Source organism: Leopardus geoffroyi, chromosome D3 (assembly GCF_018350155.1).
Source record: "Leopardus geoffroyi isolate Oge1 chromosome D3, O.geoffroyi_Oge1_pat1.0, whole genome shotgun sequence".
Classification (NCBI taxonomy): domain Eukaryota; kingdom Metazoa; phylum Chordata; class Mammalia; order Carnivora; family Felidae; genus Leopardus; species Leopardus geoffroyi.
The window spans coordinates 58,201,492-58,228,086 of NC_059339.1; the positions used below are offsets into that span (position 1 = coordinate 58,201,492).

Here is a 26,595-nt window from a genome sequence, read left to right on the forward strand (position 1 = left end):
CTTCTCAACCCTCCTCTGGCTTTCAGGGTTCGGACATCTCTCCCAAGGGAGAGAGGTGGGAGCACTCCAGGAAGCTCCTCCCTCTACACCCCCTTCCACCAGAACCGTGACTCTGAGGGCATCATCCAGAACTCAGTTTTCTCCATCTATGCAAACTGTCAACACAGTGGAAGGTGCAGGACCAAGAGAAAATGCTTGCTGGGAAGTTTAGGGCTGTGTCCTCATCTTTCCTTTACGGTGGTCCCTGCCTCCACTGCCTCCTTCCCAAACTCCTCACAGTGCTTCACACTCTCCCCCCCCGCCCCCCCCCAAACTCAGGCCAGGTGGCCTCAGTTTCCTCTTGTCAGGGAGGAAAGAGGGACTTTGTTGTGTCTGGGCACTGTGGCCTTTCCTGCCCAGGAACCAAAAGAATGGGGCTGCAATGGAGACTTCCAGAGACACCCCACCAGTTGAGAGATGTTTCATAGTGTGCAACAGGGCCTCCTTTTATTGCCCCCATTGCTTCCCAGAAAGCACTCCAACCGTGGGCCAGGAGAGCACACAGACTCCATGGGGAGCAGGACCAGGCTACTTCCAGTGGGTCAGCCTTGGGGTTTCAAGACACAGCTGGCCAGATTCCGAGAAGCACAGACCATCGAAGAGTCTCGTTTTGATTTTTTCTTTTAAACTGTGCTTTATTTAGGGCTAAGCTGGAGAAAGCGTCATCCAATAGTTACAGAAGGTTACAAGGAGTTTTAGGGAGTTGAGTGTGAAAAGAGCAGTTGTACTGAACTGCGGCTGTTTTTTTTTTTTTTTTTTTTTTACAACATCTGGACATCCTAAAAGGAGGAGCCAAGAGAAAGAAAAAGAAAATTTAAAAAATAATAATTAACTAACAAAATAGACAGAAAGAAAGGAAGGGCAGGAGGCCTAAGAGGAACCAGACATTTGTTCTTCTAAAGCAAAAAAAGGGGAAAATGGTAGGTCCATGAGCCTCCTGGCCTCCAGATGACCCGGACATCAATGAGAGGAGGGTATCAAGGCAGAATGCCAAAGCAAGTCTTCCCAACGGTGCAAATAAATTATAATAAATATGTTATACTTTAAAATATATGTGTTCTTAAATAATTCAGTGTTTTTTCTGATTCTGAGTTTTTTAAGCAATGTCTTTTTTAACTGCTCTAAAGTCATTTACCAAAGATAAATATCGTGCTTTCATTAAATAGTTTTCCTTGTTTTTTTTCTCTATCATTACAATTAAAAGTCCTACAAAATATGCAAATTTATTTACAGAAAAACAGAGCCGGCATCATTTAAACATCCCTGTTTTTCAAAATTCCTTGTAAACAGTTTCAGAAATTCTTCAAAGATTGTTTATTTTTCTCTCTCTTGTTTAAGGTTTTTGTGTGTGTGTGTGTTGTTTAGTTGTTTTAAGATGAATTTCCCAGGTCTCCCTTGCCCGGAAAGTCTCTGGAGCAAGCATGGAAGGCGAGTGAAGCGGCAGGTGTCGAGGGCTTGCGGAGAGCGGGCGAGCGCGCGCAGCTCCCGAGCGAAGCAGGCGAGGGCGGGGCGGCGGCTTTCCCGCGATGGCGCGGCCCCCACCGGCGGTGCGCGGCCAGGAGCCCGCAGGTCTGGGCGAGTCCGGCCTGGCCCTCGGGGTCCACGGCGTCCGACAGCACTCGCGGGGAGAAGGGATCGATGCTCAGTCTAAACTCTACAAAAGTACAGTCCTACAACATCTGGGATTTTAGCAGTAACGCTAACTTCTATAGGTTTTTTTTTTCCTTTTTTATTTTTTTTTTATTTTTTGCTTTCCTCTAATTTTTCTTCTATTATATAGGTATTTTAAACTTCTCCTTTTTAAAATTCTGTACAACTATTATGATTTTAAGAGGGGGAAGAGTTAGAAGCATTTACAGACTTTTCACAACAATTACCTTGCCTTGTAAGTCCCTTTTGTCCCCTCCTTGTTTTCTCACACTTCACGGTTAATGAGTTTTAATATTTTTGTTGCTTTCCCCAAATATCCACCATTTTGTTCATCTTAACAGCTCCATCCAGACATATAATACAGAAAACCATAGGAAAGTGTCATAGACTTGAACGAGGGTAATCAAAGCGCCTCTCAAAGTATCAAAGAACTATTACCTTGCTGTTTTAAAAGCATTGAAGCATTATTTTTCCTTTTTTTTTGTTTTTGTTTTTTTTGTTTTTTTTTTTTTTTGTTTTTTTTTATTACATTTTTCATAGAATCGCTCTAAGCTGTTTCAAGAACAGCCATGAGGCAGGAAGGAGGTTTTCCTCCATCCCCCTCTATTGGGCATAGAGCTACACAGCTGCAATAAAAAGTTTGGTCCTTTGGTCCCTAAATAGCTAAAGGAATGACAGATAGAGATGCTCAGCGGCGGCCTCCCCGCCGCCCCCTGGGGACCAGGCCCCACCACACCGCTCGCCCCAGCCTGCCTCAGGCGCCCATGGGCTGGAAAAGCCCCGGGGATCGGTAAGCAGCGTCTCTTCCCTCTTCCCAGCCTTTCAGCCTCCCCATCTGGTCTCAAGTTATTTTGTTTTAAAGTTGCCTTTTTTGTGTTTTTTTTTTTTTCTCATTTTTCTTCATCATCTTCTTCTTTGTGTCATATATATTTTTCCCCCAAACACGTGCCCTCTGAACTCCACAGACGCTATACTTTCCTTGAAGAAATGTTACAGTCACAGAGAGTGTCTGGAGTCTTCAGCTTGATTGATATTGGCTGATATGTCAAAGGTGTCATCCAACAGTTCTCATTTATAAATATATATAGAGAGAGGTTTGTTTTTTAATGTAGCCCGTTCAGCATCCTGCCCTAAAATGAAGAAAATCAGGGCTGATTAAGTCAAGAGAGGAAACACAAAATGCATCCAAACACCAAAAGGACCCTGCCTCAGGGGTTAGGGTGGGAGCTTTGGGGGATGGCGGGAGGGAGGGGAGAGACCAATATGAGAATTAGTCATGATCATGATACATAGAAAAGAAATCGACTCTTCTATTCAGAGTAAGAAACCACTGGAGGTCTAGTGGCGATGGTTGTAGCTGAGGTTTGGTTGCTGGGAGAGGATTTGGGTTCCTTTAGAGTTCTGGAATGGGGAGATGGCTAGGTCTAAAGGAAAAATTTGGGACTGTGGGATATGAATTCACAATTAAACCGATGTCTGAGGGATCTAGCCCAGATACAATATGTATACAGAAGCCTAGCAAACAAGATAGCAAAAAAATCTAGCAGCCCAGCCCACTCCTCCCCTGCTCGAGGAAAAGAAGCAAGACATCCGTGACATGAATTTCGCTGAACCTTTGCCCAGTTTCCAGCCAACAGCTTCTTTCCCAGGATCAGAAACTATTTGCGAGGCTATGTATATATATGTATATCTGGATATATGTGTAGAATATATTCACCTGCACATATGTGGATATACATGGATATGTGTGTATGTATATGCATAGATACACACATACACACACACACACACACATAATATTTTTCTCATACATGCCAGGGAATTTAGAGGAAATTCGGAACTTCAAGGGAGCGGATGGGAGAACCTAAAAAAGTTAGAACGGATTTCGTCATCAAGCTTAAACAAATTAACTCAGTTCTCGATTTTTTGAGTGGTGAGTTTTTTTGATGTTTTGTTTTGCTTTTAAGAAAAAAAAATCATGATCTGACTAGAATCAGAAGGAGAATGCTTAATCATTGTGAATTAACAAATGAGACTCATCTCCAGTATAGCAAGCAGCTTTCACTTATACATGGGGGTGACTGGTTACATCAAGAGAGTTAGAACTGCAAAGCCCCCAGCTGAGGGGACAACGTCATGCGTATATCAATCCATGCTGGCAGGTTTTTCACACTGTTGATTCAACAAACAGCAAACCGTACACAGCAGTCTAAACAATTACAACACCAAATAAAATAATAATAAAATTAAAAAACACTTGTCAAGGACCCTTTTTCAGTTGTAAACAAAAAGGTGCATTTTTGCTTTTGTCGGTACTGTTTTTTCCAAACCAACCAAAAAGCCCCCCCCCAACCCCCAGTCCCCCACCTCCCCTCCCCACATTTAATTTAGCAGAAGTGGCTACAATACAAACCTTACAATTGTTACCAGGCTCTCTCTCAGAGGCCTCTGGCTTTGTACTCTAGTTTTTGGTTTAGAATTTTTTTTTTTTTAAATCATTCTGTAACAGTAGAGATTTTGTTTTTGTTTTTTGTTTTTGTTTTTCCTTTTGAAGTGAGATTTAAAATAGCCTAACTGGAAAAAGACCAGACCTAGGAAAATGTCAATTGAAAAAGGCCCCCAAATTTCTAGAAAAAAATAAAATCACAATATTTTCAAGTGCAAGTAAATCAACCACGCATAGATATTTTTAAGATGTTTTCCTTAATTTTAAGAAAAAAAATAATGGTTTGCACAGTTAAATGATCCCATGTTCGATAATTCAGGAATTCATCTTTATTTTTACTATTTTTTTGTTCTTTTGTTTTGTTTTTTTCTCTATGTGACATCTAGAGAAGCATAAAAAACGCTGAACAAGAAAAACCAAACAACAGAAAGTAAAACCACTGCAAGCACCAAGAACAAAACAAAAATGAGCACAGCAAAAAAGATTGTGGCAGCACAAAAGTCAAGAAAATGCACGTGTGATCATGACTGGCCAATCATCAACTGATACAACATCCAAGAAAAACGCTCCAATCACAGCACCTCCACGAAACTTGACGGCAATTGTCATGCAACCGATTCTTAGCCTTGTTACATGACGCCATCATGTCACACTGTGAACTTTGAGTTGATTTGAACTTACGGATGGGGGACTGTTTTCTCCACTCTCATGTGATTACGTGAACTTTATTCCTAGCTCAGCGCGAGACTGTGGTGGATTTGACTGGCCCTGGTTGGGTTGTTGGAATTTGATTGAATGACAAAAGAAGAAAAGATTTATATATATATTTATATATGTAGAGAGAGAGAGAGAGAAAGAAAGAGAGGACAAGAGAGTGTGGGCAAGGGGGAGGGAAGAGGTGGGGGCAGGTCGGGTGGGGTTGGGGAGTGTGGAAGGGCAGGGACAGTTGGGTTGAGGGTGAAGAAGGGCAAGGAAAAGTTAAAACAAAATCAAAAGGAAAAATATTTATACAGCACCAGACCACAGCATCAATCTAAAAGCTCGGATGAGAGAACAGCAGTCAAATCATAAGAGAACTGAAATGAACTCAAAGAATGGAGGAAGCCGGCAGACAAAGGACATGGGCACATCAACACACACACACACGCACACACACACGTACACACACACGGTTGTTTATGCAGACACGTGATCCACTGTGAACAGTAGCAGAACCTCACACAGGGCCACTAAGGGCATCCATCATGCGTTGGGAAGAGGAGGAGGGGCGTGGGCAGTTTGGCAAGAGGGCTAGGAAAAAAGAAAACAGCCCCTCAAGCCACCGTGGCCAGCAAGCAGATCGGGGAGCACACTCTCTGCTTTGTATCATCCACGGTTCTCTCTCCCCGGTCGGGGGGGGGGGGGGGTCACGCTCTCCTCACCCCACCCCAGCCTTCTGTGGCGTCAGCCTGTGGACCAGCAGGGGGAGCCTGTCAGGGTGGCCCTGAATTGCAGGGTAGATCAGAGGCTGGCTAAGGTGACTTGTATCCGAAGGGTCCATCCACGGAGCACTTTGCTGCTGCAGTACTGTCCACACCGACAGCAACTCGGCCCTCCCGCCCCTTTGGTCCCGCCTTGGCCACCATTCCTAGAGAAGGGCGTCTCCACAGCAGGAGCACCCACTGTGTGGTGCTATGGTCCTCTCTCCTCTTCCGTTCTGCCTCAACCCTCTTTCTCAGAACCTTCAGAAAACGAACATGTTCAGTTTTGAGATGGAGAGTAAATCACATCAATGTTACCGGAATTCTATAAACACGCCTCGGCATCGCTGACTTCATTTCACGATCACTTCGTACCCTTTGCTTTGCTCCCAAGGTGGCCCACGTGGCCAAAGTGAAGCTGCTTCCCGGCCTGTGAAGCCTTAAGAAGGCCCCCAGTGCTGACCCGTGACAGGGCTAAATGGAAGACTACAGAGCATCCTGCAGGGTGGGTAACACAGAAAAGGACAGTCCACCAGAGAGGGAGGTGCTTTGGCTGTAGGTCTCCAGTCTCTGCTGCTGTCACTCCTGCTCTGCTGACCTCCCTTACTCCACCTCCTCCTCCTCCATTCCCTACACCCCTGCATGTGTATCTTTCTAGACTGGCCCATCTCACAGGCCCTTACCTGCCTTCTTTACTGGCGGAGCCCCAAGTGGTTGAGGCTGAGTCCCCTTCTCTGTCAGGCATCATCAAATGTTTCCACTTTGAGTTCTCTTCTGCACTCCTCACCACTTCACGGTCCTTTGCCCCAACCTGGGGATTTGGGGGTCCCCAGCCCTACCCCCTCCTCATGGTTACCTTTGAGCTTGCTCCCCAGCCCCTGCTTCCCTGCGGCACTCAGGCCTGTGCCAAAGCCTCCGCACCCGGCTTATCTGCAGGGCTCTCAATCCACCGGGCTTCTGCACAGAGCAGACTTCCACTCTAAGCTTTGTGTCTTTCTTCAGGGAGTGTGGGAGGGAAGCCTGGGACCTGAAATGTCACTGTGGATAAGCTACCAAGTAGCTGAAGGGTGACCCAGCCTCCAGCTCTGCCTTCATCAAGAAGCTCTCCCTCCACGCCCCCTGCCTGCCTGCCCATCCAAGCTGGGCTCTTGTTCTTCCAACAGCAGATCTCCCTCACTGAGACCGGGGCCCATCGCATGGCCCAGAAGTCCTGACATGCCACATCTCCAGCCCTTCCCCAAAGAAAACCCTTAGACCCACCCAGGATATCCAATGAATGGGCTGATCCCTTTGGGTGGGAGAGGAGGCCTAAGAACCGAGGAGGGCAGTGCCACCAGGTGTCAGCTCTGGCAACTGCAAATAAGGGACCCCCCTGCGGAACTCCCCTCTTTTCCCCAGCCCCCGCCCCCCGCCCTGAGCATTTCAAGGGTGCCCATTCCTCCCCACTGAACTTGCTCCTTTGCCTGCCCCAAGTCTGCCCCTAGCTGCCCTTTGGTTCCTGTGCCGTCCTGGGTCTTGAGGATCCAAGCCTATCACACAGCACCTCCTCAAAGCCCAATGTGGGGAACTCCTTGTGCACACTCTTGCCCCTCACACACACACATGCTTGGCCCCCAAACACAAACACACGGTCACACTCATTCAATCCCTAAGGAACCTCCCCAGGGCTCTGCCAGTGCACGGCTGACCCCTTCTTGGCCACCCTCTCAAAGATCCTCACAAAGTACAGTTCCAGAGGTGGCAGCAGGGTCACTGACCAGTGAGGGAGCTTGAATCAGGCCTGGGGAGCTCCAACTCATGACCTGGGACAGGAAATTAGCTGACCTGGTCAGCTAAGCCAATTCAGATGCCAGGTTCTAAACACAGCTGGGATCCAGTCAGAGAAGGCCAAGGCCCAAAGCCACGGCCCAGCCCTGTGCAGGTCAGGCCCAGAGCACCCAAACCTGCACAGCTCAGAGCAGACACCGTGCGAAAGCACCCTCAGAGCCACAGCCCAGGGCCCAGAAGAGAGAGGACTCCCACTGAGGTCAGACATGCTGTGCAGTGTCCTCCGGCCACAGAAGCACAGAGTTAGGGGTCTGCAAACCTGCCCTCAGCTTGGGGCCCAGCACATGCTACTGACCTCTGTGGCAGGACAAGGGACTTGGGTGTGCTGCTCACTGGCTGTGGACCTGGCGTGTTTGCATTTCTGCCCAGTCTTCCTGCCTCTGCTTCCTTCCTCTTAGTTTCCTAGTAAAGATTTCTTGGAGAACCTCCCACCTTGGTACAAGATAATGAGCCCAAGCAGCCAGAGGGGTAGGGGCAGCTGGGAAGCCAGAAGCAGGTGGGGGAATCACACCCTTGGGAGACAGCAGGATGCAGAGAACCAATGCGACCCAACCCAAACCCAGCCTACCTGGGCCTCCCCTTATGGAACCTACACCCAACTACGCTCCCTCCAGCTGCCCTGCCCAGGGTCCCTCTCCTCCCTTGGACCCACCACACTTCTGTTCTGGCCAAGCCCTGGCCCCCACGCTGTGACACTGTGATGTTGCCTTCATCACTGCCACTGCGGGTGGCCAGCCAGGCCCTGAGATCCCCTCCTCCCCATCACCCCTTTGCTCCTAGCTATGGCTTGTCCCTCCGCCACTGCTCAGGTCAGCCCTGCCCTTCTGAGCACCTAGGACTCATCATTTACAAACACCCTTTACTGGTCAGTAAAATCCTGAGTATTTTAGCACCTTTTGCATGTTAGTTCCTCCACTTCTCACTGAAGTCCCCTCATCCCACACCTGGTCTTAGCGCCTCCTTCTGTTACAGCCTCAAGCAGTCTCAGGTTGGGAAGCCTGAAATCCCCTTTTGTTAAAATGCTGTCTAAATGGATTAAAAGTCAGCGTTATTTGTGGGGGTTACGTCACAGTTTTTTGGAAGACTGCTTAGTAGGGAGGAGCCCTGAGACATGAGATGTCTTCAGGACAAGACTCTGGGCTGGGAGGGCTGGGACTAGGATAACAGTGGGGAAGTTATCACTCTCCTTACTTAAAGGCATTACGAGCACAGCCTCTGTAACTGGGCCACGGCTTCAAATCGTGGCTCTACCACTCAGTAGCTGATGGCCAAGTGACTTCATCTTTTGTGTTCTGTCTTTAAAATGGGATGATAACACTACCCACGTTAAAGGCAGTCACAGCTTTACCATTACACCTTAGACTTGTTACCTGCAGGAACTGTGCCCCGTGCACGGTAAGCACCACGTGAAGTCCGGGTTCTCATCTGTCTGGCCTTCACTTTCCCTGGTGGAAGAACCCCTCTGCTTTCTAAACCACACCTCTCAAGCCCTCACTCCAGCTATGACTGCTGGCTGGTTCTACCCTGTGGACCACTTCCTATCTTCTGTGCCAAACAACAAATGTGCCTTACTTACCTCCTCCTCTGCGGATTTCTCTGACCTACAGTTTCTATCCTGGCTTGGCATCTAGATCTAGAAGGCTCAGACCGGCCGCCTTCACGGGAGCCACAGAATACACCCAACAGGGGCCCCTCAGAATCTCAGGGCACGGCCCTGGAGCACACCCCCTCCTCTGATGCCTTCAATACCTTGGTTTCATTAATGCAGAAACGGAAGCCCAAGAGGTCATGCCTCAGTGGCAGAGCTAAGCTTACATTAAGGAAACCTGCTCTCTGCCCAGAAAGGGCTGCTTTCACTGAACGGTCCCCACTCCTATGGAAGTACACCCACCTGCAAGCTGCCTCCTGCGGTCTGTGCTTGCAGAGCCAGAAGCTCGTGCAGGCAGGATGGTGACCCGTTCACCTTTGCGTCCCAGCACCAAGCCCGGTGCCCGGCCCGAGAAGGTACCCCACTCGGAATGCATATGTGAGAACACATCTTCACGGAAGCCAGAGACGGGCAGGGCATGGGAACTCAGGAGGCAAGAGAGGCGGGTTTTGCTTTTCCAGCCTTGCAGAGAGTAGAGGCTCAAGCATCCCCTCTGAGAGGTGAGTCCTGCTGCTCGCAGGTGGGTGGAAGATGGCTGCTGGCGGTGGTAGGGTTTGAGGGGGGAGATGGGGAAACAGGGACTCTCCCTCCCAAACTCCAGACTCTGAACCTCCACTTGAATGTCTAACTCTCATGTGCCTGGTCTTTCCCCCAACCCCTCTTCATCTTGGGTCACGGCAACTCTGCTCTTTTAGTCGCTCCAGCCAAAAGCTGAGTGTCATCCTCGACTCCTTCTGTCACACCAGCATCCTTGGCTCTGCCTTCCAAGAACATCAAGAACGCAAACCCCTCCTACCGCATCGACTGCTGTCGCCCTGGACTGAGTGGTCTGTGCACTAAACTTCTGCTTGGGGTCCTACTGTGTATCGACACAGCAACCAGTGATCACGCTGAAATGCAAGTGGGTCAATGCCACTCTTCTACTCAGAGCTCTCCGACGGTTCCCCACCACCTACTCCCCCGTTTCAGAGGAGTGGCCACGGTCCCTACAATGGTCTATATAGGTCCAACACAGGTGGTCCTCCTCACCTCTCCTCACCTCTCAGATCTCTACTCCCACCATGCCCCCAAGCTGGCTCCCCTCCAGCCACCTTGTTCTGCAGTTCTCAAATGCACCACCCTGCCCTCCCCTTGGAGGCTTTGCACTGGCTGTTCCTTCAGATGAAGGACTCACTCCTCCAGAAGCTGGCATGGCTCCCTGCCTCACCTTCTTGAAGTCTTTTCTCGAATGTCACTTTCTCAACAAGGCCTACCCTAACTCCCTGATTTAACTATAACCAACAATTCTGACACACTATATAATTTACTCTTTGGTCACATGTCATTTATTGTCTGTCTCCCCTTCTAAGGACAAAGGTTCTTGCCAGTCTTATTCAGTGCTGAGTCCCAAGTTCCTAAGTGGGACTGGTGCACAGTACTGCTGATGGAGTGCAGGGCAGAGGAGCTTGGAGGCTTGCCTTTGGCTTGTGGGTGAGCTGGGCCTACAGGAGCGCACAGCAATGTGGGATACCAGGTTGAAGGAGGGCCTGGTACATCTCCCCCCTCCCTCCTTTCCCCAGGAAGCTGCTTCACCCAGGGGAACAAGTGGCCTGGAAGAGGAGTGGGCAACTTTTTCTCCAGCTGCAAGGCAGAACGAAGACTGAGTAGGGAAAAGTGATGACTGTCCACTTGTCATGGCCTCTTTAAAGCAGGCAGGGTAGCTGGCCCAGTGCTGTGCCATCACCCTCCTCAGCTTCTGCCCCAGACTGACTGAGCTCTAGAATTGGAGGGGTGAGGGAGTCACCTGTCTAAAGTCCACCAGCCCTCAAGATAGGACAGATGGGGAGGGGAGAACCAGGGAGTCTAGGAGAAGGCCCCAGGAGATGTGGACAGTTCCCCCCACCAAAGTTTCCCAGTCCCCGAGCTTGCCACAGGCTCACCCCAGGGTTTTCCGGCAAACAGGATTACTATGTAGACCTGGGTGTACAGGCCCAGGGCTCACCCCACCTTCTCAGCAAGGCTCCCTCACTCCTGCTTCTCTTGGCTCTGCAACAGGGGGATGGCCATGCCCATTTCTGCCGGTACGACCACAGCTCTAGGCCTGTCCCCTAGGCACCCGGTGAGGAGCAGGTCGAGCTGGGCGCAGCGGGTCCAAGGCAAGTGAAGGTTCAGCTCAAGAAGGCCAGAGGAGGCGGCGGGTCCGTCCGGTGTCCCTTCCTCAACCCCCCACCCCCCCGTCCCCGCGCCCCGGCCGCCCCCGGTTACCTGTGCGAGTCCTGGTCTCCCCCGGGGGACGCTCCCGCCGGCGCTCAGTATGGGCGATTGGCGTCTTTGGGCCGCTTCAGCTGCACCTTGAGCCTCTTCATGCCGATCTGGAAGCCGTTCATGGCCTGGATGGCGGTCTGCGCGCTGGCCGGGTTGTCGAAGCTCACGAAGCCTGGCGAGACACGAGGGACGAGGGCCTGGGTTTCCACGGGGCCGCCCCGGCGGGGAGGGGTGGGTGGGGAGAAGGGCGGGGCCCGGGGGCGGGGCGGGGCGGGCGGCGGCCCCACCCTGCGCTCCCGCCGCGCCTCGGGCAGGAGGGGGGAGGGGCCTCTAGGCTCCTCCCCCCCTCGGGGCCCCGCCCCGGCCCGGCCTCACGCCCCCCACAGCCCGCGAGCGCGCGGCCCCTCCCGGGGTGGGCGTGTCCGGGGCTCCAGGCCTCGCCGACCGGCGCCGCCCGGCAGGGCCTCCCCAGCTCCACCGCGGCTTTGGGCGGCGCCACTTTCCTGGGCGCCCTCGCCCCCCACCCCGGCCGGCCCCGGCACCTCAGCCCTCTCCTTCGGTGGGAGGGCGGACACACCTGCGGGTGGAGGAGTTTATTGGACACTGTCCTCCCTGACAGGAGGGGGCCTGGCAGCGGGAGGGCACAGAGTGCCGGCCTGGGGAGAGAGAGGAGTGCGAGGGGGAGGGAGGGGGGCACCCCGGAGAAAACCTCTCCACCGCCGTTTCCAGCCGCCCCCCTCCCCCTCGCGAGGGCCCCTTGGCCGCGGGGAGGGCAGGGGCTGACAGTCTGACAGTCCTCACGGCCCTCGGCCCCCCTCCCGGCCCTGGGCAAGGTTGCCCCCAGCCAGGCTCCTGGCAGACACTTGCCTAAATCCAGTCCCACTCGCAGAAACCCACCACTTCGCACCCAGGGGCTGTCAGCACCTCCCTAGTAACAATCCAAGACTTGGGAAGTAGGTGCTCTTGCCCTGGATTCTAAGCACGTAATTGATGCGTCCCCTATGAACCCCTCATGGTATCTATAATAACAATAGTGGTGTACAAATTAACACTATTAGTAAAACTTAGTTGAGAGCCTTCCCTGTTACCCAGGGACTGCATAAGTGCTTTTCACAGGTTCACTCCTCCCAACATCCCAGAATGAGATACAGAACCATCTATGGCTCCCAGTCACCTTCTGAAACAAGCAGTTCCCAGTTGGGGATGGTAAGGTTCTGAAAGTTAGTTTAGAAGTCACCCTTTGGGAAAGGGTGTCTGTCTCTCCTTCTAAGGACAAAGGTTCTTGTCCTTTGAATGCAACTCCTTACAGAGACTACATTTTACATTAGCATTTCCTAAACTGGCCCTAATTGGTGCTTCTGAAAAAGGGGCTTCTGTGGTCAAGTAGGCTTACCACTACGCCAGTCTGGGACAGTTCAAGGCACATTAACAAACAACACCCCCCCCCCCCACCTGCCCCAAGTCCTCCAGTAAATAAACCTTTATAGCTTTGTTTAGCCTAGTATCTCCTGGAATTTATTTGACTTTAGAGGCCCTTTCTCTTGTAAAATGGAGTTAGATCCTGCAAAATATACAAAACTAAGTTTGGCGAGGTTCCCATCCTGCAAATGTCTCATTTGGGGTGTTTGTCTCCAAATGGCCTTGAGATATGTAAGCGACAGGTGTACAGACCCCACTGAAGATCTAGCTGTTTTCTTGGCTGTCCGTGGTACATTGGGCCTGTCCGTGACCCCTCCCTCACTCTCCCTATGTGATAACTCTGTCTTTTTACCTCCGCCCTAGACACTGCCTCCTCTGGCCTCTTTCCTTCTTCTGTTGTCTCCTTCCTGCTTTCGCTCATGTTTGCTCACATTTGTCCTTACAGCCATGAGCCATCAAAGATGGGGGAGAGGGTGTGTGTACACGCAGTGAGTATACACAAGAGTAGGTGCACGTGAGCTCAGACGGTCTTGGTGAGTCGGGCCCAGAGAAACATAACCAACATCTGTGTAAGTCCATATGCCAAAACAGAAGAGATTGCAGGTTGCCCATAGTTGGAGATTAGCATGAGGCATCCTTCTACCTCCTCCTCTCATCTCCCCCCGGGCCAATCCCTCACCCCACCAACATCTGCGTCCGATGACCACAGTCAAGTCTTAGCAGAGCAGAACAGTTTTCAAAGCTGTGCACTGTAAGTCTGTTACACTGCTCTCCCCCAGATTTAGGAAGGTGGTTGAACTAAATCTCTCCCTGCTGGGACCAGACAGCCTCACTGAGGGTGACAGGTTCCACCCCTCTCTCCTCTGCTGGCCTGTCAGCTCCAACTCTACCTCGCCACCTGCCCCCTGTCCTCAGTGGCTCTTTTTGCAGGAAACAAATCTGAGCAAAGCAGAGAAGAAAGAGCTGGGAGAAAGACAGAAGGGCTGGAGGTGCTATCTAGGGCAGAGAGGCAGCCACCCAGTGGGGAAAGTGGGGGAGAAGAGGTCCTGCAGGGAAGAAGCCCAGCCTTCACAGAAGAGTTTAGAGTCTCTCGAAGCCCCGGGGGGGTTGGGAAGGGTTCCAGGCTCAAGGAAACTTCTCTTCCTCAACTAGTTTTGTTAACTGGTGAGCATTCAGGGTTGCTGAACGGGGCTCTGGACACCATCTCCCATTGTTGTGGTTTCTAGGACTACGTCCCTCCTCCCAGAGTCTGATCCCCCCATCCCCCCAGCCTTGAGAAGGTTCCTGCCTCACAGATTGTGGGGAGCCTTGTGGGGAGGATACCTTCCTGGTGTCCCCCGAGCCCTTCTTCCAACATAGCTACCATTAGCGCTGCACATCAGCTCACAAAGCCCCCTGGGAGATTCTGTTTATGCTTATAAAGAACAAGTGTGGCCTTTGAGGGGTTCACTTTAACATAGGACCACATTTACTCAAAAAACGGTTCCTCCTTTTGGGAACAAAGGGCATTCTCGCATCTCCTGAGGGTTTACTCTGGCAAAGCCCCTCACACACAGCCACCCTCCTGTAACCTCACACTGGGCCCCGCCCCTGAGAAATGACTACCGGTGTCCTCATTTCACAAATGAGGACACTGAGGCTCTGAGTTAAATGACCTGCCTTTGAATGAGTGCTGGAGCTGGTTCTCACACTAAAGGCCTCCGGGGGAGTTGCGGAAAACTCAGCTGCCAGAGCAAGAAAAAAGGAACCCCAGGGGCTCTGGGAGGAACGACTGGGCCCAGCCGGGCCCTCAAGGCAGGAGCGCATCCTTCTCTAAGGCCAGTGGATGTTTAGTGCTAAAAGTCTGTCTGTTCAGGAATAAAGGAAAGAGCCAGACTAGAGGTATACAGAAGATGATTTTCAGAAAAAGCAGGGAAAAAAAACTTGGTCCTGGAGAATTTAAATAGGCAAATGGCAAGGGTAGTGTCTGGGGCAGACTCCAAGAATGGCTACGAAAAAACGGGCTGTGTTCACAGGAGCCACAGCACAAATGCTCCGAGGTTGAGGCCGGAGACCAAGCCTGCTGGCCCAGGTGCCCAGAGCTTTGTGGGCTCTTAGCAGATGTCTTTCTTCTGATGTAGGGAACATTCAAGGCTTATTTAAAGAGCAAAGGCAATAATCTCCAGTTTGTTGTTCTTACATATGTAATTGTAATTTGTCAGGAGAAGTATCAGTCCAACAAGGGAGGGGCTCAACCCCTGTCTTTGTCTTCTCATACCCAAAGACAAATGAACTCCTGGGGCAACTCTATGCCCTCCAAGTACCACAAACTTCCTGTGGCGGCTGCCAGAGGGCAAGGGACAAAGGTTCAAAGGTCTTGACTGCTTTGGGGAATATTATCTAAAACCACAAGCCTTTCATGGTTCTGGGAAAGTGGTCTCCAAACTGGAATCTCTTTAACATGGACTTGCTGGTCTCCCCTACACCGTCCCAAGCTGTGATCGGGGTTCCCCAGGTAACACAGGCCCCTACTCTGTCCTCACAGACCCAGGATCTGGGGTTCGACCTGGAGAACTAAGCTTCTGGCAGACCCAGCTCTGGTCCCATGTGTGGCTCTTCTGGGGACTGGACTCCTCACTCCTTGGGGACCCATGAGTGGATCTAGCTGCGGAGGCACAGCTAATAGAGGCAAAAGAGGAGGCAGGAGAGGAGCTAAGGAGGAGTGGAGGGGAGAGGTGTGGGAGAGGCCAAATTCCAGGAGGTCTGCAGCAAATCCAAACACAGGATGCTCAGTTGAGTTGAAATCTCAGGTAAACAATGAATATTTTTTTTACTGTAAGTATATCCCCAATATTGCATGGAACATATTGCATATAATATTTGGGACATACTTACACACAAAAGATGCATCCATTGTTCATCAGAAATTCCAGTTTAACTGGGAACCCTGTATTTTATCTGACAACCATACTCCAAATCTTCCCAAGTCCCCCATCCCGTCTAGCATCCTGCCACCACGCACACTTCCTAAAAGCTGTATTTTCCTTCTATTACTCTCAGCTCAAGGACCTCCCCTCATCTCCCTCTGCCTCCATCCCAGGAGCATCCTCGTCTGATGGTCAGTCCCCCCAACACAGCCCCTCCCTCACAGCTGGCCTCCCAGGATCCCTTCTCCCCAAGCCTCCTGCTGGCTCCTTCATTCACTGTCCTTAGGCTCCCACACCCACTTTGTTCTCCCTCTGCAGAGTTCCCTCCCCTTCCTCACTGTTTCCATCCACCTGCCTTTCTCTTTGCTCCATTACTTGGTGCCTTGCAGACTTCAGTGCTGCGGGGTAGGCATGATTTTCATCTAAGCTCAGACCTGAGGCTTCCTGAGGGCAGGACCAGTTTGTTCTTCCTGACTCCTCAGCAATGTGGCTCTGGTGGCCTGAGGGAGTGGTGGGGGAAGGAGGGTTCAGTGGGTGGCAGGAGGGGAGCAAAGAGCAGGGTAGACAGAGAAGGGCGGCAGGGGCAGGACAGAGAGGAGGCCGAGGGGCAGGCAGGATAGGGGCCTCAGCTGGGCAGACCCCCCCACCCCAAGGATCATGCGTGGCATCCACCAGGGCCTCTATGATTGCAAGACGGGGAGCTGCTGGGAGAATGGGCTCTGCTCAATGCCTCCACCACCCTGGCCCACGGTGACTCCTTCCCCTTCTCAGTGGGTGGAAACTGGGCCTTGTGGCAGGCAGGGGGACCTGTCTCTTGGACTGTGATGGGGGAGGGTGGGGGCATGGGCGGGCAGGGAAAGCCAAGAAGCCAAAAGAACAGTAGCAGAGAGAAGAGGAGTGGGAGGTGGAGGCCGGGGGCTGGGCCATAGGGAGCACCTGGGAGTGGGGGCGATGTGAAGGAGCAGGTTAAAAGCAGTCGGACACCGGTAAATTGGTGCGAGCACCGCCCTGTCCTGGGTGAAGCTAGTTGGTTTGTTATCTTTACCCACCAAAGCATTTACTTTGGTTAGTCGCCCGATCCACAAACACTTTCGAGGAGATGACATTACCGAAAGGGAGGAACATCTGCATCAGCTCAGCGTCCCCAAACTCCTGGGGCAGATGGTAGATGAACAGGTTACAGCCCTCGGGCCCTGCGGTGGGGGGGGTGGGGCAGGGAGGAGGGATGGCGGGGTGGGGGGAAGAGAGAGACAGAGGAGAGGTGAGCGAGTTAGGCAGCGGCAGCAGGGAGGGGGGCAAGGTTGGGAGGGGGGGTCTCATCCAAGATCCAAGGGCGGCCATGGAGGAGTGGGGACTGCTGAGCCCCAAGCCTGAGCTCTGGTCTCCGCCCTGCCCTTGGGCAAGTCACTGAACCTCTCTGTGCCTCAGTCACCTTTGCTGCAAAATGGATCTATAAGATGGTGCCTGGCAACTCGCTCCAGGGGCAGAGCTGACGAGTGAAGGGGGTAAATGTGCCAAGGCCTGGTCAGCCAGGGAGAGGAGGTGCTGAGGACAGGCAGGAGTAGGGAGAGCTGGGGAAGGCCAGGCGGCCGCCCTCCGGCCCAGCGCCTGCTCTGGAATGGCCCTGGGCAGCCCAGCAGGCCCGTGGTGCCAGGTGAGAAGCTTCTTGCCACGTCCCACAGCCAGGCCCCAGCTGGGACCTCCCGGCTGGCTGCTGCTTGGCCCATCTTCCTCCAAAATCCGCAGCCACTGCTTCCCACCTGGTGCCCAACCTTCCCCTGCCCCAAACCTCTCACTCAGCCCCAGTCCCGAGTGCAGACATCAGGACTTCTCTTAGCCTCCTCCGACAGGTTAGGTGCACAGGAGGGGTTTCATGGCACGGCTCCGTGATTAGCCGGGGTACCCGCAAGCCTGATTACACGGAGCTCCCCATTTCCTGACAGCGGTAACAACCTGCCACTTCTACAGCGTGAACTACATGTCAGGCTCTTCTAAGCGCTTTATATGTAGGTTAAGTCACTGAATCTTCTAGCAGCCCTCTGAGGCAAGTACTGTCATCACTCCCACTATAGATGAGCAAACGGAGGCCCAGAGAGGTTAAGTCGCCTGCCAAAAATCACACGGCTGAGGTGAGAGAGCCAGGATATGGACCCAGGCCTTCTGCCTCTGAACTCTGTGCTTTCCTCTCTCCCTATCATAAATCTCCATGCCCAGAAACGCTGAACACTGTTGAAGCCTTTGGATTTCTAAAATTTCCAAACAGCTAAAGAGTTATGTTTTGTTTAAATAACCATAATTCTCAATTTTAACTTTGAAATGGAAATATTTTCAAGATGATTCATCTCTTTCTTGCCATTTTAAACAGAGTATGCTACGTGTTATTAACCTTTTAGAACGTGGTCATTCCAGTGATGGTTTCCAACCTGTGGAGGCCATGCAAAGCTGCATTTGTTAGAGACGTAGAAGAACCAAGGCTCTGACCAGAGACTGGTTGAGACTAAGCATGAGCTCAAAAGTGAAGGCAGTAAGGCATCGATGTGGGCTGTGTGAGGCTGCAAGGCCAGAACCACATCCTGCTTCTCTGGGACAGGTGAGGTTGCCAGGTAACCCAGTTCAGGAGCAAGTCTCTGGACCCTCACTCTCCTCCTTGTTCCTTCCAAAGACCCCTTTGACCACCAAAGCGACCCTCTGAGCGTCTGACCTCCTGGGTCCTTGGTCCCCATCCTGCATCATCGACCCTCAGCCTCCCACCCTCAGCCTCTCCTTCCTGGACCACTGTCTCCCAGGAAAAGTGCCTGCTGACGGCGCATTCAGAACCCATGCAAGCATGCTCCCTCAACCCATCTCGAGGGGTCCCTGCTGCTGAATCCCCCAAGCTTACCCCATCTCCAGCCATGCCATGTTCTCACTGGTTCATACTCTGAATGCGTCCCTTGATGGTCCCCAGCTAGATGTGAGTCCCCTCCGGGCAGAAATCAGGTTGAAGGCCTAATCTAAGCCACACCTCCTCCAGGACTCCCACCCAGATTCTCCCCATACCTTCTCTCTGCCAGTGCTCCCTAAGTCTACAATCTGTGGTCTGAGGCTCTTTCTCCTTTCGCTCTGAGAGGTTTTCTCTGCAGTCAGATTGGGAGCTGTAGGGGGCAGGGGCATTTGCCTTCTCCTGCCCTCTTGCCCCTCCCTCAGCACTACCTTCCTTCTTCCTTCCATCCCATTCTTCAGTCTTCCCTCATTGTCCCACCCCATGTAGCCACCTGCCTTGAACCTGGGACCCCCACTTCAAGTTCAACAAGATGCTTTATGTGGATGTTATATCTATTCAACTTAAAGTCTCAAAGAGCCTTCAAGGTCAGAGCCCACAGGCTCATCCCATCAGTATGGTGTGTCGTTGAACTTCACAGGAATGGCTCTCACAGCCCCAGCCTAGCCCCCTGCCCCTCACCCCTCCAGAGGGAGCACACACATTGTCTTCCATCCCCAAGCCCTTCCTGCATTTCCTCATCCACAGATGGTACAGCATCCAGATGGCATCACCAGCAGGACTGTAAGATCAATCTGGTCCCACCCAGCCTTCTGAGAAATGGTGAAGCAGGGCTCCAGACACAGGAGGTGATTATTCTGGCCACACTGCAGCCCTGGGCAGAGCCAGGATTGGAGCAGCCCCGAGGGTAACCTCAACCCATCTGTGGAGCTGAGAGCCTCCAGGAATTCAGGCATCTGTTGGTTTTCAGGCTCGGCTCAAAGACAAGGTCCTGGAAGGAGGTCTCTCCCACAACCAGTGTGTCCAAGTATGTCAGTGACATTCACGGGGGGTGGTAACCATGACAGAAAGGGCCAACCACTGTCATGGCTGGAGGAACACAGCCTTCTTTCTCACCTGTGCTTCATGTAACACTGTGGACATGACTCTGGTCTGGCTGCAGCCCACCCCGTCCTGTCTCCCCACCTGGTCCCGTCCCCAAGCCCAGGCTCGCCTCATACTTTGCAGCACCCATGCCTTTGTTCCTGTTCTCCCTGCCTTGAGTGTCTGTCTGTCCATATTTATGTGCTGAAGACCTCATCCTCCAAGGCCCCCGAAGCCTTCTCTGACAGCCCCGCTCCCAGAACCATGAGCTCACCCTTGTATGAAACCTGGTTCTGTACACATCTGGGTCCACGATTCACCCCTCCCCATGCCCTGCTCTCCTATGGTGGCTCGTCCTGTGCTCCCGTCAGGAAGAGTGTGGACAATAAAGGGAGATTCCACATCTGAGAGATGGCTGGAGCAGAGACTGGCCTCACCAGGTCTGGTCTGGGGAGTTGGGCACAGGGGTAGGGAGCTGAAGCTGCTCAGAGATGGAAGGAAGGTATGAGAAGTGCAGAGTGAGATACATGGGGTGGTGCAGAGTGTAAGAGAGGACGAACAGAGAGTAGATGGAGGGTCTCAGTCTATTTAAGGCCAGGGTTAGGGGCTAACCTGTGTATTGGTCAGAGAAGCACTGACCTGCAGGCGTGTGTGTGTGTGTGTGTGTGTGTGTGTGTGTGTGCGTGTGTGTGTGTGCGTGTGTGTGCGTGTGTGTGTGTGTGGCAGAGTTTAGAGACCCCTGAGCCCACAGGCCAGAGTGATGCAGGACACTGACTGCGGGCTGAGGGTGTGTCAGCCTAAACCAGTGGGGTGATAGTGCCTGTGGGCACTGTGCTCTGGTCTGGGCTTGGACGGGCAAGACTGGGGCTCTTGGACCCTGCCCTCCATGGCTCTGCTCTCACTGACATGGCACTGGAAGAGCTGGACTGAAGGGGAGGAGGGCAGGAGCAAAGCAGGCTCAAGGGCCACAGACCAATGAAGGGACCCTCTGGTGGAGGCAGGGCTGCTGGACCCCCCCACCCCCACTTCACCACCAGCGGGCCCAGATGCCACTCCGGACAGAGCCAGAGCAGGCCGTGTTCACAGGCTGTGGGCAGGGGCCCCACCGCACACTCCTCTGGGTTCCTGTAGCTTGGCCTTCCTGGCCGTGGAGAGGTGATGACACAGATCTCAGGAGCTGCCCAGTGTGTGTCAGCTGGGGTGGTGGGCATCATGTACAACTTTGGAGGGATGATGGTTTGGTGAAGGAAAGGCTGTGTGCACAGCGAGAAATCCATAGGAAATTTCTGGACTTCTGAGTCAGACGTGAGCTTTGAGTTTCATGCTTCTCTAGCAACTAATCCTCACTGTTCTCATTTTATAGGTAAGGACATCAAGGGGAAGGGGAAGAAGGTGGCCATAAACTGGGAGTCAGATCCAGATGGATTTGCTTAGAAGTCCAGGTTCTCAGCCATCTGGGGCATGTTTGGGGCCCGTCCGACCAATGGACTAGCAGACCCTGGGGTCCTTTCCAGGGCTAACCCACATCTCCTGGCTCTGGGGACCTATGCTGCAGGGACTATGAGCTGCTTATCTGGAGACCATCGGAATCCTCTGGCCAAATGGGCTCCTGGGACAGATGCAGTGGCCTCACTGGTGGGTAACCCTTTCAATGGGCTGGGGAAGGCAAGACCTTGTTAGTATCCCTGCCCCCCCCCCTCCACTGGGCTCTCTGTGAGCATGCCCACAGAATCCTGAGGGTGGGCTTATTTATCCAGCTCCCTGGGGGTCTCTAGTCTCTAGAACGGGAAGACACTGAGGGTCTTTATCAGATCCCAGCCTCCCAAACCCCACTGGCCTTGCCTGCCCTGTGCACACCAGGGCCTCTGGATGTGACTTTCCAGGCACCTCTCCTTCCACTAGGCTGCACAGAGGCACTCCCACTCCCGCACCTGCCTGTGGAGTCTCACCCTGGGAGATCCAGCTGGGAGCACCCAGAGGATACAAGTTCTCCTGTCCGTGATGAACAGGTCTCCCTACTCCGGCCCCGCGGTGAGAATTCCTACTTCTCCCCTTCCTCTCCACTGGCCAAATCCTGCCCATCAGGGGATGGGGGATTCTTGGACCCCCACCTCTTCCAGGGCTCCACCTTCCTGCTCTCCTGCCACTTGGGTTTCCAGAGCTGCCCTTGAGAAGCCCACCTCCATGTTTGGATTGGAAAATGCACCATGTCACGATCAGGCTGTCTTCCCTCACCCTCCTCAACACCACACACAAACATGGTCACCTTTCAAACGAAACACCCCAGTCGAAGGCCCAGGTGAGCAGCCCCTTTGGGGACAGAAGGGGGTGGGGAGGGGCCTAGGAGCCCCAGCTCAAAAACTCACCTTCTCTCTGTTGCTGGGGGATCATTGGAGGTGGCTGAGGAAAGGCCTGGCTTATCTGACCATAGGCAGCAGGGTAGGCGGCTGCTGGAGGGCCAAAGAGAAGAGGCGAGAGGAGAGACAGCGACAGTGACATGGAGAGAGACAGAGTGAGAGGCAGGAAGAAAGAGAGAAACTTCAGTGTTGAGCAGTAAAAGCAGACCAGCCAAAAGGGGCGTTTTAGCTTAGCCACTTAAGATAAAGCCAGTTCAGCAGTGTGTGTGTGTGTGTGTGTGTGTGCGCGCACACATGCATGCAGTTGGGGGAAGGCAAGCTTATTCTGAAAAAATGGAGCACCCACATTTGTGGATAATCCACAATAACGGACCATCAAAAACATTGGAGTGCCCGCACAAGATCACCCACACCACCAGGAATCCCCATTCCTTGAGCCAGGGCTGACTCTGGCACCTGTACCGTCCTCCCACTCAGATGGCACCTGTGTGGGAGGTGGGGTGCCACCCTACGTATGAGCTTGGCCTCTGGGATCCTGCCAGGGGGTGGTTCTCAGGGGCAAAGGACTCAGTTGGCCAAACTTGGTACTTTCTGGGTTCAATTGGAAAGGGTCAGAGGTGGAACAGGAATGGCCAGTCCCTGTCCCCAGCCTGGCCTGCCTCCAAAGGTACAGGATCTGAGGTCAGAGTTCAAGGGTCCCAGCAGGTGAGAGAGCTTCCCCTGACCTCCAGATGTGAGAGGCCAGCTTCACCAGAGTCCCCGTATTGCCCTCAGGAGAGATATTGCTGGCTCTTTCTGACCTGGCCAGACAGCAGGAGACTGGCTGGGCAGAGATGATTATGGTGTGTGTGTGTGTGTGAAAGACAGACAGAGGATAATGACTGATAACTTGCCTTGGGCTTCCTACAGTGGCTGATCACCTCCCCACTCAGTGACCTAAGGCCATCTGCTGGCCCCAAGGCTATCTCTTCTCACTTCTTTTTTTCTACCTCTGGCTGCCTATGTCCCCTCGCTGGAGCCCCATTCCTGCTGCCTGGATGTGGATGGGGGAAGGAGCAGAACTGCTTCTCTTCCAGGGTCGCTCCTTCCCTCAAACCCAGGCATCTACATTTGCCAGACCAGTGACTGTGAATTCTGGCCTCTCCCCCAGCACAAACCAGCCCTGGGAGCACCACGGTTGGGAGGAAAGTCCGGCCTCAGAGCCGAATATCTGCCCAGAGCTTCAGCCTGGCTCACCTACTTGTGTGAAGTTCTGACCACCCACAGCTGCAAAGGGTACTGGCCATCAGAAGTAAACTCTGCCTGAATGCTGGGGGCTCGTAGAAGGGGAGCGGGTCCTCTCCCAGGATACCCTTCCCGCCCCTCCCACTCCTTCTCCTCCCCTCCCCAGCTCGGGGCCCAGGCCTGGGGAAGAAAGGGGGCATTGGTGCCCCAGGTGTGGGGACGTGAGGATACTAACGACCTGCATACTGCTGCACTCCAGCGTAGGCCTGCTGCAGGGGGTCCGCGGCGGTGGGGCTCTGTGCTGCAGGGGAGCCAAGGGAGCAGAAGTCAGCGATGCCCACCCAGACCAGCCTCTCCCCCACCGTGCCCGGGGAGATGATGCCTCGGCGGCACTGCCCTTCCCAGCCACTGTGGCGTCTGCCCCCACCCTGCCTGGGGGCTGGGGGACTCAGGCTGCAGCCGGCTTGGGGTGGGGTGGGGTGGGGTGGGGTGGGATGGGTCACTCATGAAGAAGGTTGTGAAGGGACGGGAAGGAGATGCCAGAGGAGGACTCCACCATGAGGGGCTTGGTGGGAAGATACCTGAGCAACCTGGTCCTGGACGAGGGCTGTGGGAAAACGGGTGAGGAGGCTAGAGGTTACCAAGAGGATAGTCTCCTCCTCACTTATCCCCAACACAAGTCAGGGGCAGATCCCAGCTGGGTGAAATGAAGGGCATGGGAGGCTTCATCCTGCCACACTGTCCTCCTGGGCCACCCGTGCTGCTCAAACACAGGGACCTCTCCTTTATCCTTAGGGAGTTTGCACAAGGCAAGGAGGCCTTGCACTCTGAGGTCACGCCCGAGACACATTCAGCAGGAACTGGCCACACAAATGAGGTCTGCCCCATGTGGCCCCAAAAACTGAAGAACCACAAGACCAAGGACCTTCCTCCCACCTGATCTCATGAGTCTGGGCTGTCTACTGCCCAGTGTAAGGAGAGGAGCCTTAGGCTGATACTCTGGCAAGCAACCTGGGGAAGCTGGACTGGGGCAAAGGCTTGGCCCATTTCTGTTGCCTCTGTTGTGTCTACAGGTGCTGCGGGTAAAAGCCCGGCGAATGTGGGCACTGCCTCTGGTGACCAAGGCCACCCACTGATGACTGACGTGGTAGGGGGCTGGCCCTGGAGGCCCAGGTTGGTGAGTGGGTACCCAGACAGATCCAGCCTCAATATGTCCAAGGCAGAGTGGATAACACAGCAAGGCAGGAAGACAATTATCTGGGCTTATATCTGCCTGGCAACCCAGGCCAGCCACCTGGCTGGTAGTGCTAGGCTTTGGGGCCTGCAAACCAGGAAGAATTCCCAAACTTCCCTTCCGAGCTCTTGTCCCTAAACCTCTCGGTAACCTTCCACTAGAACAACAGCACCTGAGCTGCAGGGGAGCCCAGGGAAAATCCAAGGGGCAGTGGTCCTGGGAGACAGCGTAGATGGCTGCAGGGGAGCTGGGCCCAGGAGGGCACTGCTCAGAGTGGGGAGCTGAAGATAGGTCAGGATGCAGGCCCCTTCCAGCCTGGGGTTGTCCCAGGACAAAACCCTACCCGTCTATTTCCCTCGAGTTGGAGACTGGAGCCAGGAGCTCCTGGTGGGGAGGTGATAATGGTGATGATGCTTGTCGGGCTGGTCTTCTCTACCCTTCTGCCCCCTCTGCCTGACTCCTCTACCAGCCCCAGCTCTCTGGAGAGCCATGTCTAGCTTTGCCCTCTCAGTCTTCCCAGCTGCTCAAACACAAAGTGCCTTTATGCAAATTAGAAAAAGGTGTCTCTTCCTCTGGCCAGTTGGATGGCCTATGCAAAATATCACCTGCACAACTTACATGGCAGCTTGCCCAGCACAGGACCAGAATCATAGCAAGTGCTGAGCACATTCTGTGATGTAAGGAGCGAATGGTCCTTAGCAGTTGTGAGAGCCACCCCTTCGGGGGTGTTATGTGGCAATAAAAGCCACACTGAGTGCTTCCAACATGATCTTGTTGAGTGAGAGGGGAGGACAGAGAAGCTACCCGGGGCTAGGAAGTGGGGAAAAACATTTCTGAGACCCTTCTCTACTTCTCTGCTTAATGACCTCATTAGTAACTGCCAAAGAGTGAACACTTTGAAGGATCTCGCTCATTATAGCAGCTCCAAACTCTGCATTTAAAGATGGTAAATTAATTTTTTTAATGTACTACTTTTCTCCTTTCCTTCCCTCATCCCTCCCCCCTGCTCTGGCAGGGAATTGTTTATGGGATGTGGCAGATTGTTACAAATGGGGGAGAGGAACCTTTCCAAATTCCATGAGGGAAACAGCTCACAGATGCTGGTGGGGGTGGGGAAGAAACAGGTTTGTCAAAATCCAGAGATCCAGATGGGCTTGCGGGCAGGGAGGAGGGGGGAAATGAAACCACCCAGATGTGCTGTAGACTGTATCTCCCAGCCCATGAGCCAGAGTGGGGAGGAGCCCAAGAACCTGAGCTTGGTGGGGTCTCTCCCACCTCTGGCTTGCCGAGCCTCTCCCTGCCTCCCTTGCCAGCCTGGAGTCTTCATCCTTCAACAACAGTCCAGATCCTCTGGCCCTGCCCCTTTACTCTGGGATTCTCTGGCTTCTCTTAGCAGTGAGGGGAGAAGTGTGAAGCAACGTGGTAGGGGGCCGGCCCTGGCGGCCCAGGGAGGTGAGTGGGGATCCAGACGGATCCCAGCCTCTGGGGTCAGATCAGAGACAATTCCAAGGTCAAAGTCAGGAAAGTCTCTATTTCTTGCTAGCACAGTGACCTTGCACTCTGCTGCTGGTGGAACTCTCATATTCTATGGATGTCTGGGCCTCACTCCAGACACTGAAATCAAAATCTCTGGGCTTCTGTGATTTCACAAAGACACACAGATGATTCTGGTGAGCAGAGTAGAGGGCACTACTTTGCCCCCTTAGCTGACCTCCTCTGTCCTAGTTGGGCCAAACTCCTTACCACCCCTTGTCCCTGCCAGGAAGGGGCCCCCTGCCTCTGGGCCTCCGGGACAGCCTCCTCTACAGGACTATGTTCCTCATTCGCCCTCACCTCTCTAATTCCTATCCATCTGTTAAAGTTGATCTGGGCCTCCTCCTCAGGAAGCTCCTGATGATGCTCTGTTCTGCCTTACTGTCTCATTATGCTGTCAATGTATATTGTGTTCCTGACTGACTTTGACCTCCCAGGGGATAGGCCCATGTCCTGTTCTCCTTCTGGAGCACCCCCCCCCCCTTCATCTGCCGCAGACCGGGCACTTACTAGTACTTAGAGGGACTCTGTACTGTAACCATCTGCCCTCCGGGAAGGAGGACAGCCCTCTTCACATCTCTATTATATTGCCCCTTGCCAGTCTACCTTAGAGCTTTAGGCCCAGCTGCCCTACTCTAATGTCAGTCCATCCTCAAGGCCAGAGAGAGGAGCTGCTGCAAGCAGCTGGGTACTCTCACCACAAGAGACATGCTAAGTTTGAGAGGAACAAAGTGCATCAGGAACAGGCCTCCTGGGTCTTGTAG

The 26,595-nt window shown here is 53.2% G+C and overlaps 1 protein-coding gene across 50 annotated transcripts in view; it reads right to left on the reverse strand.

Moving 5' to 3' along the window:
- Positions 1-751: 751 nt before the first annotated feature.
- Positions 752-26,595, reverse strand: part of CELF4 (CUGBP Elav-like family member 4) — a 297,253-nt gene continuing 271,409 nt past the window's right edge. For 4 of the 50 annotated variants that reach the window (XM_045458673.1, XM_045458672.1, XM_045458667.1 and 1 more), the window contains exons 9-13: positions 23,303-23,365; positions 21,850-21,930; positions 16,749-16,832; positions 11,315-11,486; positions 752-2,819 (exon numbers count right to left, since the gene is read on the reverse strand). In XM_045458673.1, coding sequence (XP_045314629.1) covers positions 11,359-11,486; positions 16,749-16,832; positions 21,850-21,930; positions 23,303-23,365 — 356 coding nt within the window. In that variant the 3' untranslated portion in view covers positions 752-2,819; positions 11,315-11,358. Of the gene's footprint in view, positions 2,820-4,816; positions 4,904-11,314; positions 11,487-11,891; positions 11,971-15,994; positions 16,140-16,688; positions 16,833-21,849; positions 21,934-23,299; positions 23,366-26,595 lie in introns of those variants that run through there. The other 46 variants (XM_045458671.1, XM_045458693.1, XM_045458665.1 and 43 more) reach the window with 19 other exon arrangements.